The sequence below is a fragment of the Terrapene carolina genome, unplaced genomic scaffold (genome assembly GCF_002925995.2).
Source record: "Terrapene carolina triunguis isolate 2854851 unplaced genomic scaffold, T_m_triunguis-2.0 Scaffold112, whole genome shotgun sequence".
In the NCBI taxonomy this organism is placed as follows: domain Eukaryota; kingdom Metazoa; phylum Chordata; order Testudines; family Emydidae; genus Terrapene; species Terrapene triunguis.
The window spans coordinates 8,907,612-8,919,725 of record NW_020664463.1 but is presented as its reverse complement, the minus strand read 5'-3'; the positions used below and the strand labels follow the sequence as shown (position 1 = coordinate 8,919,725).

Genomic DNA, 12,114 nt, shown 5'->3' with positions numbered 1-12,114 from the left:
TTACCAGGCTGCACCTGGCAATAGACTATATTGGTAAGGGATGCAAGGAGAGTATGGGTCACGATGCAAACTGCAGACACACACACACACAACTAAAATTAATCAATTTAAAGTTTTATTGGGGATAATTACAAGGGGTAAGGGAGAGCAGCGTTTGATTAGCTAATAGAGTTAATGAAACTTAAAACACACAATGACTAAAATATCTACTAACAATATTTATAAACAAAGATGCAGCAATTAGTAATAACTGATACTTACAAATACAAACCAACGCATAACGACCGGCAAACGTAGAAACTCTGTTTGAAACACGTGAGCTGAGAGAGAGGCTTCGAGGTGATCAGGCTCGGTTACGGGTGTACACAGGATACACAGGATTTGTTTTTCTTTCTCCTCTCCCTGCCTGCACATGGCAGGCAGCCTATAAAGTACCAACTATGACATCATAGAAGTGTCATAGGGGACAGGGCCCAAAACCTGTTTGTGTTCGTTTCTGATTGGCACAAGCAAAGTTTACACCAAGTAGGGGAGCAGGTGCCTCAAAGTCTGGCTTCGCCCCCAAAAGGTGAGGAAATGCATATTGCTTTAGAATGCGTGCAACACTGAATGACAAAAGAAGAGGCCAGGGCAATACCGGTATGGGCAAGTTTTACAGGATGCAGACAGGAACCCATCTCAACAGGTCAAACCCGCATTTTTGCCTGGGTAGGGACTGCAGGAGTGGGCCCTGCATATCTAGGGATCGCTTAACTCATTACTGAGAAAAAAGGCAACGCCAAACTGGAAAGTAGTAAGTAACACTACAAAACAGTGGAAGACGTAAAGGAAAGAATACCCTGGCCAGCTCAACTGACACTGAGGAGATTTGGCCAGACAATGTAATTATCCTGGTGTCCTATATCCAGAACACCCTGATAGTTAGCAAAAAGTGCTATGCAGTTTATATTGTTTGTATTGGTGGTATAGCTGTGTTGGTCCCAGGATATGAGAGAGACGACATGGCTGAGGTAATAGCTTTTATTGGACCAACTTCTCTTTCAGCAACAGAAATTTTTAATAAGAGAAGGAGACACAGCGTAATCTGCTTTTAGTAATGCCCATGTAAATGTGGAGTAGTGCCATTTACTCTGTTGGATTCAATGGAGTAACTCTAGATTCACACATTATAGGCGGCACGTTTTCTTGCAAGCAGTGAAATATAAATGTAAGTAGTTATGATCCGTGGCAGATTTAGTGTAAGCACAGAATTTCACCCTGTAGTAAAATATTTTATCATTCCATGATGAATTTACATTGTACAGAATATTGGCAGCATTAGCTATTAAGATTGCCAATTTTGGTTGGACATATTCTTGGAGGTTTCATCACATGACATAATCTTTAATTTAAAGATTATTCTTTAATTTCTGGAAACTCCGGGGCAATCCTGGAGGATTGGCAACCCAATAGCTATAGTAGAATTAGTATTTCAGCATAATGAAGACAGCAGTTTCTCTGAATGGGCTGTATTGTCCATGAGGTAGGTATTTTTGTGTGGTCCTCATGATGGCTGGTATGACTAATAATCTGTATTTCTGTCTGTAGGTTGTACATCATGATCCATGCCGTGGAGGGGCAGGACAATGGAATAGCCTGTTTAGATTTAAACATCTAGCCACTGGGAACTACTTAGCTGCAGAGGTAAGAACAGCATCTAAATAATTGGAAGCATGTAACAAAACTGGATGTGATCCCCACATACCAGGCAACCTTGTGCTGTGCATTCTTCTAATTCAGAACTGCCAGAATTTTCTCTATTACTGGACAAATATAAGCTGGTTTAGGACAACTTCTGTCTTTAGTTTCAACTGTGTCATTCACTGTTGGGTCAGATTTTGTCACCAGTTACACCAGTGCAAACCCTACTGATGTTGATCGCTATATTTTGATTTAAGATGGTTGCTATTTTTTATTTCGGTGTTCTTGCTTCCACTTGGTCTTGGGAATGTTGTTAGGATAAGTCAAATATTAATTTTTGCTGGCCCAGACAGCTGCATACAGATTAAAGCTTTCTGAGTTCAACTGAACACAGGATAATTACTGAGGCGGATCAAAGAAATGGGAGAAGGGACAGTAATGCAGCTTCTGTATACTGTGCTGACAAAAGAGAAGCCCTTAGGTGTGTGTTTTTTTTTTTTTTTTTTTTTTTCTCTTTTGGGTTGAAAAAGATTTCCATCACGCTAATGAAAACTAGGGGCCAGATCTTCAGGTGATTTAAAGTTAATGGAACGACATCGATTTACACCAGCTGAAAATCTGGCCCGAGGTATCTTAGAGTTGTGCTCCATAAGAGCTTGTCTTGAGGGACAGACTCGTTATGTCCAAATATCCTGGTATTTGTATCACGACAATATGTCGTCATTAGACCTGGTTGAAGTTTTCTAAAATTCAATTCACTTTGAATTTTGACCAATAACCCCCCGCTCCCACAAAAAATCCCTCCCAAACACCTACCAGAATGTTCCACAATTATTATTATTATTATTTTTTTTTTTTGGGAGGGTGAGAGCATTTTTTAATTAACTTTAGTTCTTATGTGGTGTTTTGCCTGCCACCCAAAAGCAACAAAATATCTTGCAACACACACGCGCGCACACACACACACACACACACACACCTGCCTCCCCTCCTTCTCTTCCCCCAAAACAACCCAAACCCAAAACAAAAACCATCTGGAAAAATCTGGAGGAGAGCAGTTACTGAGAAGCTTCCTCAGTTGTGATCCTGAGTTTGTCTTATTGAAGTAGTTATGAGCTTTATTGATCATGTTTATCTGCTCCATTTTAGGCCTGGTTGTACATGTGACATTGTACTGATATAATTTAAGATATGATTTTCATATTGATCTGGTTAAACCAGTGCAGTGCTATGTGTGGACATTCACATCAATTTAAACCAGGCTTATATCAATTTGGCTTGTGCTTGCAAACTAGCTTGTGCTTGTAAATGTTCACGTGCAAGCTATACTCATTTAACCAGTTTTAAACCAATATGAGAGAGTCCACACACACACACAAGTTGTACTCTTTGAACTAAACCAGTGTAAGTTAAGCCACTTCTCTGTGTGTAGACAAGTCCTTATATCTACACACTACTGCCATAACTCCCAGAATCCTGTCATGACATGCACTGAGTTCAGAGTGAGACCAGTTGTGGATTATCAGGAGCATTCTCATATCTAGTTATTGCCAAACCAAGGTCAAGAATACCAAGAGTGTTCTCCCCAGGACATTAAGATACCAGTCCTATTTTTACTTTAAGAGCTGTTGAAGTTAGTAACCTTTTAAACAGCTCTGATATAAACTGTGCATAGTATAACCGGGACTCTGGTAAACCTAAACTCACTGTCTGGGTGAATGTGGAGCAAGGTACCTGAGACAGATATTGCAAGCACCTGCAGTGTCTTTGGGGACCAAACTGTATTAAGTTTATGGATGGTTTATGTATCATTGTGGACCAGGGATTGTATGCAACTCTGGGGAGGGTTACCACAGCTCCTCCAGGAACGACAAACAGCAGGGTGTGATTAAGGCTAATCATTGACACTGTGAACACCTCCAGAGAGGTACCACCTCTGGGTTGGCTTGCAGATACTGGGTCTTCCAAGGACCAACAGACACAGAAGGGGTTTTTGGTATAAAAAGGCTGAGTTTAAATTGGCACAGGGCTTCTTTTGATTCAGTAAACGGGATTCTCCGTTCAAGGGGGGTGGGGAGAAACCTTTGCAGAAGGGTTGGAAGGACTTTGGCTTACAAGGGCCCATAAGGCTGATGCGTGGCCCCTGGTAAGCTTTTAGCACAAGAATAGGAACGTTTTTTTATTTGTTTTTGTTTTCTCTGTACTGCTTTTTACCCTCAGAATAAACGTATTTTGCTTTGTGAAGGCTGTTTGGTTACTGGTACACACTATTGTATCTTCTGGAGAGAGGTTAACCACAGGTGCTGGACCTTGGTCAGATCTGCTGGGGAAATCACAGTGAAGTGCAGAGGGACTGAAAGTCTAAATCCCTGGTCTGGAAGGAGAGAGACATAGGTCTCTGCCCAAGATAGGTGGTGGCTGGGAGTCTGAAACCTTAGCCCTCAAGGAAGACCAGGAGGGAGATCAAAGGTGCAAGTTAATCCTGAAACTGTGACATATATAGTGGCAGTGTGTGCTGTCTACGACAATGGGGAATTGCCAGTAAAGTGCCAACAGCAGCACTGAATGCAAGCAGTGTAGAAAGGAAAAGCACAGAGAAAATCCTCATCTTTTCAGGAAAGGGATAGGAACAATAGAGATGTGGGGGAAAATAGGTTACGAACAGCTTAAAAAAGTCAGCTGGTTGGGAAATGCAAAGAAAGGCAGCTCAACGCTGAGGAATGGACAAAGGCACAGCTGGTCAGTCTGATCTACTGATATACTTTGAGGACCGGAAAAGGAATGATTCTGAAGGAATACAGGGAATGCCCAGTCCACTTGCAGAGAATCCAGTGGGCAGGGGGAACTCTTGGAGACACCTCCCTAAAGGGAAGCAGTGAGGAGGCTGTCAGAGGCTGCAACCATGCTGCATCCAGACTGAAGGCACTGCTGCGGTAGGAATTGTGGACAGACTGACAGAGCAAAAGAAGCTACAGTTGGAGAGGGACAAACTGCATCTGGAAGCCCAGCTGCTTGCAGACTGGGAATGAGAGAGAGCAGACCAGGAGAAGCAGCATCAGCATGAGGAGAGAGAGAGAGGAGGATCACTAGGAAGAGGGGAGAGAGAGAGAGAAGGAGCATCAATATCAGCTCAGTATGGAGCGACTGCACCAGCAAAACTCTGCTCCAGTAGGTGGAGGTAGACTCCACGTGCCTATTCCAGCTGGGTTGCCTCCAAATTATTTCCCTGCTTTAGGAAGGGGTAAGAAGGATGGATTTCAAAATGGGGTGTGAATTGAGCAAGGTGGGGCAGGAGGACATAGTAAGGTATCTGACTCCATTGCTGTCGGAGAAGGCCCTAGATGTTTTCAACCATACAGACATAGGGGACTGTGACGGACTATACCAGGCCCTGCCACACCCCACCCCAAAAAAGGGCAGTGGAGAGGGTCCTTCAGGCTGCCTAGAGTGGCTGACAGCTACAGAACCCCGGGCAGGGCAGTGCTGCTAGAAGCTGGGGAGAGCGAGAAGGAGCCCTGTGCTGGTTGCTGGGACTCCATTAGGACAAGGCCCTGAGGTCAGGGTGAAGATGGTGCGGGGCCGTGGGGAAGTGGTCCAGGGAATTAGAGAAGCCGTGCAACATAGTTAAAGGGACTCAGCAGATGGCTGCGATCTACAGGGTTGGTGGGCTGGGAGCTGGAGTAGTGGGTGGGCCCGGGTCTCCCCCAGCCCCCATTAGCCAGTAGGGGGAAGTGGCCTGTACATTGAGGCACCCCAGAGGGGGAACTGAACTATAGTGGCCCAGCTGGAGAGCTGAAGCTAGGAAGCCCCAAGAGGGGAAGGTGTTGTCCCTGCTCTGGGATAGAGCAATGCCCCAGGGCTCCCTCCCTGGAAACAAACAGAGAGAGTGTACACGCGTGTGCACTCGGCCGAGCGGGAGCTCACAAGAGGTGAGTGCACCCTGTTACAGGGACTATAAAGATTAATTTATAGGCATATAAACTAGCCTTATTGCAAAAGTTTAAACTGACCCCTGAAGCATGTAGGAGAAGGTTTCAGGGAGTTTAAAAAAAAAAAGAAAGAAAAGAAAAGGGGCATATCATCTATGCTGAGGTGTCAAACCAATTAGGAGTTGTGTAACAAACTGGGGAACTGGTTGGGGGTTTACCATAGTCGATGAAGCATATGAATTAATGGGTTTAGAACAATTCTACAAACTTTGACACTCCCACCTCCCCCAAACCTAAAAATCATTGTTAACAGACAAGGACCCTAGAAACGAAACTGGCTGGGACATGGGCCAACCAATATGTGGATAGTTGACCTGAATTTGATTAAAAAATTCAAGCAAAAGCTGACCCCAACCGGGACCTGAACGAGAATGGACTAAACACAGACTTGGGGGGAGGCAAACCCTAACTGGGTCTCCAGAAAGGAATCTGGGGATCTGAAATGGTTTTATTGCAACAAGAATAGTCATAAGGCGATACACTATATGGGCCCGGATTGACCAGGGGCTGGTGGTAACCCGCAGTGCTGGCAGGTGGCAGTGACCCCACCTATAGCAGAAGCAGATCCGGCCTTGATGGTTCAGTCAGTAAATCTGACTCTTCCAGCCCCCAAAGGGGACTCAACAAAACATTCTTTCCTGATTGAGGTGGTTGGGGAAAAAAGCTGAGGGATACTGGACTGAAGTAATTCTGGTGCTCCCAGAGATGGTGGACCACCAACTATCCCTTATAGACTCTTAACTATTCAGGGATAATGGGAGCCTTCTTTCCAAGTCCTGGCAACTCAGATCTATCTGAAACTGGGTGACAGTCAGGGACCTAAGGATGTTGACGTGCACTCCCAGCTGCTGGTAGAGGTCTTGTTGGGGAATCCTGGCCCCAAGCCACTTGTTTTCTACTTTTGGCTCTGAGTAATTACCCAACAGCTAGGAGCACCAGAAGCTCCCAAGAAGTGGGGGCACAACCGATACCCAAATGGTGGCCCCCCCCCCGAGGCCCTGCCTGCTGCTCACTCCTCTCCACCACCTCCCAACCCCCCCCTTCCACCTTCGCTCGCCCTTATGGCAGGCAAAAAGTGGTGGAGTCGTGGCCCACTGGACCCTCCATTCCAGCACCCCTGACAACAGCTTTTGGCTTGGACTCTGATCTGAAAGCTCTGTGCTGCTGCCTGACACTGTGAGTGCATGCCCTAGGGCTGAGCTGGGTCCTGCTGATAAACTGACCTCAGAGGTGGGGAAGCAAGTCCCAAGGAGCAGGCTGAGCCTAGCCTCCCAGCTTCTGATCTGCAAATCAAGCAGGAACAATTGAGTGACCCTACTCTAGAAAAACCTAGGGTGGCTGCAGCTGACTCCCTTATCGCCCTGGGACGGGAGGGCACTTAGAAATGTTTCTGGGGGATCGGGGACTGTTCTGTAGAGTGGAGGTCCCCCTAGAAGTGTTGAGACTGTTGGTAGCACCACAAAAGTACTGACTTAGGCTACTCAGTCTAGCCCATGATATATCCTTCTCAGGGCACAGGGGAATACATGCACTTACTCTGGGATTTCCACTGGCCTGGGTTTTTGAGTACAGAAATATTGTAAATCTTGTGACTTATCCCAGAGCATGGGGAAGGGCCAGGACAAGGGTAAGGCTGCCCTAATCCCTCCTTCCCATTCTAGAGGAACCCTTTCAGAGGGTTGCTGTGGACATTGTGGGCCCCTTAGCAAAGTTACCTGGCTATGGAAAAAGTGTATTTTGGTGCTAGTAAATTACCCCATCTGCCCACCAGAAGCACTAGCCCTGTCCTCTATAGAGGCAGAAAATGTGACTACTGCTTTGCTAGAAATATTCAGCTGGGTCAGGTTTCCCCATGAGGTTCTGACCAGAGAGTGAAATTTGTCTGCCCTACTTGGAGGTCTTTGGGAGAAATGTGGGGTTCAGCACTTCTGGTAATCTCCCAACCCCCCAGACATAGGGGCTGGTAGAGAGATTTGATGGAACCCTTAAAATGATGATGAACATTTCTGCGGACTAACACCCTGGTGACTGGGATAAATGTTTATCTTACCTGCTATTTGCCTATCATGAGGTTCTCTAGGAATCCACAGGATTCTCCTCTTTCAATCCACTCCATGGGAGGAGGGTATTGTCCTCATAGACTTAATGAGGGCTGAGTGGGAAGGTACACATCCTCTCTGGAGTGGGAGTCAGTGGTGGAATACCTGTTCGCCTTCAGGGAAAACTCATTGAGATCATGAGGGTCACCTGAGATAATCTAGCTATAGCTCAGGAGAGACAGAAAGTCTGGTATGACCGAAGCGCATGTGCTAGGACATATTATACAGGGGACCATATTATGGTGCTCATTCCAGTGCCAAGGAATAAACTCCAGGTAGCCTGTGAAGGCCACTTTAAAATAATCTAATAGCTCAGTGAAGTGAACTATGTGGTGGAGCTGTCTGATTGCTCACGCCAGATCCAACTGCATCATGTGAATGTGAGGAAACCATATTCTGACAGATGGAGCATCCCCCCCAATAGATCTGGTGGCAGGAACAGGGGCCAACCTCTCCCTAGACTGTACATGCCCACACAGCAAGCAGTGATCACGAGGGTACTGCAGGCCAATCACCAGGTGTTTTCCAGTAAGCCTGGACGCACCTCGCTTGCTGTCCATCAGGTGGAGATGGACCTAAGGGTCTAATTAAAAGTTCATCCTTTCAGGGTTACTGGGAAAACAGCCCAGAACTTGGGGGAAGAAATCGCTGACATGCTAGAGTAAGGCTTGGTCTACACTTACCCCCCAAGTCGAAGTAAGGTACGCAAATTCAGCTACGTGAATAACGTAGCTGAATTCGACATACCTTACTTCGAACTTACCGCGGTTCAGACGCGGTCCACACGCGGCAGGCAGGCTCCCCGTCGACTCCGCGGTACTCCTCTCGTTGAGCTGGAGTACCGCAGTCGACGGCGAGCACTTCCTGGTTTGATTTATCGCGTCCAGACCAGACGCGATAAATCGAACCAGGAAGTTCGATCCCCAGCCGCCGAACTAGCGCGGTAGTGTAGACCTGGCCTTAGAGGCGATCCAGTGATCAAGTAGTCCCTGGTCATCCCCTGTTGTATTGGTACCTAAGAAAGATGGGTCAATGAGATTCTGTGGGAATTATTGAAAGCTCAATACCATCACTCTGTCTGATGCATTCCCCGTGCCTAAAACAGACGAGATACTGGACTAGTTGGGAAGAGCCCAATTTCTGACCCCAATTGACCTCACTAGAGATTATTGGCAGGTGTCTTTGGACTCCGATCCAGGGCTCAAATTGGCGTTTTCCACCATAGGAGGGTTCTCGGAGTTCCTGGTCCCATCTTTTGGCCTCAAGGGGGCTGCGACTACCTTCCAGCAGCTGGTAGATCAGTTATTGGATGGGGTGGATGAGTTTGCCCTGGCATACATAGATAATATTTTTAACTTCAGCCAGACATTGGAAAAGCCCGTGACCCATGTAAGAAGGGTGCTGCACAGCATTCAGACAGCGGCCCTGACTATAAAGATGGAGAAATGCAAGGTGGGCACAGCAAAAGTGGTATTACAGGAGATTCGTCCCTTGCTTTAGTACTCTGACTGCTGCTGTCACTGATCTGTGTAAAATAGAGAAGCCAGACAAAGTGTCAACAAGCCATTTGTGATCTGAAGGAAGCCCTTAAGTACAGACCCGGTTCTGGTAAGCCCAGACTTTAACAGCCTTTTATGGTGTTCACAGACACCTCTGACACAGGGTTTGGGGCTGTGTTGGTGCAAAATGATGAAAAGTGGGGAGACGCCCCATTGAGTATTTGAGCAAGAAATTGCTTCCCCAACAGAAAATACCATTCAACAACTGACACAGAATGTTTGGCTACAGTGTGGGCGCCCAGGCAATTCCAGCCGTGTCTATTTGATCGACATTTAACTGTGTACACTGACCACTCATCCGGTTGCATGCGATGGAAGGGACAGATGCCAAGTTGCTATGGTAGAGCCTGATGACCCAAGCTTATGATGTGGAAGTGATTCATGGGAAAGGAAATGCAAATTTGGTCTCCAATGCTTAATCCAGAAAATAAGCCAGTGGGTACCCCTAGGGTACCAGACAGACACCTTTGCTACAAACTGCTACTTTATGGGGGAACTGTGACAGATACTGCAACCGTCTGTAGTGACCTTGAGCAACCACATTGTGTGAAGTTTATGATAGATTTTATTGTATTGTTGTGGGCCAGGGATTGTGTGCAACTCTGGGGGTGGGGGAGGGTAGGGTTAGCACAGCTGCTCCTGGACGAACTAAAAACAGTCGGGGAGGGGGAGTGATTAAGGCTAGTCGCTGAAAGGTTAAACACCTTTAGTGAGGTACCCCTTTGTTGGCCAGCAGATACTTGTTCAAACTGGGTCTTCCTGCGACCACCAGATAAAGAAGGGGCTTTTGGTATAAAAAGGCTGAGTTTAAATTGACACAGGGCTTTCTTTTGATTCAGTAAACAGACAGGACCTTCTCTCCAAGGGGGGGCCCCAACCTTTGCAGAAGGGTTGGAAGGACTTTGGCTTACAAGGCCCCATAAGACTGATGGGTGACCTCTGGTAAGCTTTTAGCACCAGGAACATTTATAGCATAGGGAATGTTTATTGTTGTTTCATATTTTTCTTTGTACTGCTTTTACCCAAAAGAATAAACTAATTTTGCTTTGTGAAGGCTGTTTGGTAACTGCTATGCACTGTTGTAGCCCCCAGGGAAAGGTTAATCAGAGGTGCCCGACCCCAGTCAGACCTGCTGGGGAAATCACAATGAAGTGCAGAGGGACTGCAAGTCTAAAACCCCAGTCTGGAGGGAGGGAGATGTGGGTCTCTGCCCAAGATAGGTGATGGTTGGGAGCCTGAACCTTGAGCGGGTGCCCTTGAGGAAAGCCAAGGTGGAGATCAAAGGTGCAGTTAACCCAGAAACTGTGACAATCCCTTTGCAGCTTGCTGGCCAGTCTCACTCCACTGCACAGAGTGCAGCTGTCTAGCTTGTCTGAAGCCAGCTGGCTATATTCTATATTTATTATTTCTATTACAGTGGTGGCTAGTGCCCCCAACCGAGATCAGAGCCCTGTTGTACCAGGTGCTTTGCAGACATGTTGTAAGAGACAGACCTACCATGAAGAGCTTGCACACTAAATAGACAAGCCTAGAGTAGAAGAGAGGCATTTCTTCACTGCCCTTTTGAAGATGGGGACCTGAATGGAAATTTTCAAGTGCACTTTCAAGAGTGCTGGCTGGCTCTGCTTTCATCTCAGATGTCATGTGTCCAAAGGTTTTAACAAGGGCATCCTAAATCTTCAGGTAAATGGGGGTGTACGGCAATGTGTGCTGAAGCGGAGTTTAGAATCTTTAAACCTTTGTATTGGCTTTCCTGAGGAAATCACTGGCAATAAGGTTCTCAATATGGAGAGTAGCATAGACGCAGTGCAGTAACAGCTGGAAAAGAGTTCAGGTTGAACAAAGGTTATGCACTGTGCCTTGAAAGCAGCATTAACTACTGCATCTGTGAAGTGTAAAAAATATGTTAGTGGAGATATTAAAGGTAAAGCTGTAATAAAAACCTGTGAACCGCTTTTTGTACAGTTCACATGTCAGGCACGACACGCCAGCCAGGCATCCACCTCAAAGATTTATAAACAAGCAGGCAGACACGTAATGTGCGTGAGGTAACTTTTAAATCAGTTGGGCAAAGCTTACTGAGTGCTTATCTGTACTCTTGCAGCAGAGAGAGATTACTCATGCCATGAATTAGCAACCCCGTCACATGCTGGCATCACCTGTTTTTGTTTAAGCCTCTATGATAGATATCTAGCGTGGAATAATAAACACAAACAAAACAAAAATTCATGACTAACTTTAAACTTTTTTTCCTCCCCAGCCTATTGATACAAGTTCTGTCACAGTTGAGCTATTGTAAATCATGTTTCACAACTGATGTTTACTTGTTGCATCCTTCTGTACGTCGGTTTGGTACGTCCCTCGGAGGGCTCTGCGGTAAAATGTGGGTGGATGGGAATGACTCCCAAGTGATCAGTGTTCAGAACTCTGATCCCTGAGGCCCAAATGCTCCACAAACAGTGAAATCATAAAGCAGCACTGAGCCAAATCCCCTGCTGGAAATATCCAAGGGTGAAATCCTGGCTCCACTGAAGTCGAGGGGAATTTTGCCATTGACTTCAGTGGGGCCAGGATTTCACCCCCAAAGAACTGAGCCAAATCCTCATCTGAAGTCAGAGGAGCTAGACCAGTTTGCACCAGCTGAGATCCAGCTCACAGAATTTTATTCTGATCTTCATGGAGTCAGTGGTGTCTAAGGTTCTTTTCTTGTACTGGATACAGCACGGATTCTGCAAGTCAGTTTTAAAGTATTCCCTCCCCTCCCCCCCACCCAGGTGACCAGATAGC

At 46.3% G+C, this 12,114-nt stretch overlaps 1 protein-coding gene across 1 annotated transcript in view; it reads left to right on the top strand.

The window, feature by feature from the left end:
* ITPR2 (inositol 1,4,5-trisphosphate receptor type 2) overlaps positions 1–12,114 on the top strand; it is a 346,451-nt gene that overhangs the window by 78,829 nt on the left and 255,508 nt on the right. The window contains exon 9 of the mRNA XM_026652241.2: positions 1,588–1,683. Coding sequence (XP_026508026.1) covers positions 1,588–1,683 — 96 coding nt within the window. The remainder of the gene's footprint in view (positions 1–1,587; positions 1,684–12,114) is intronic.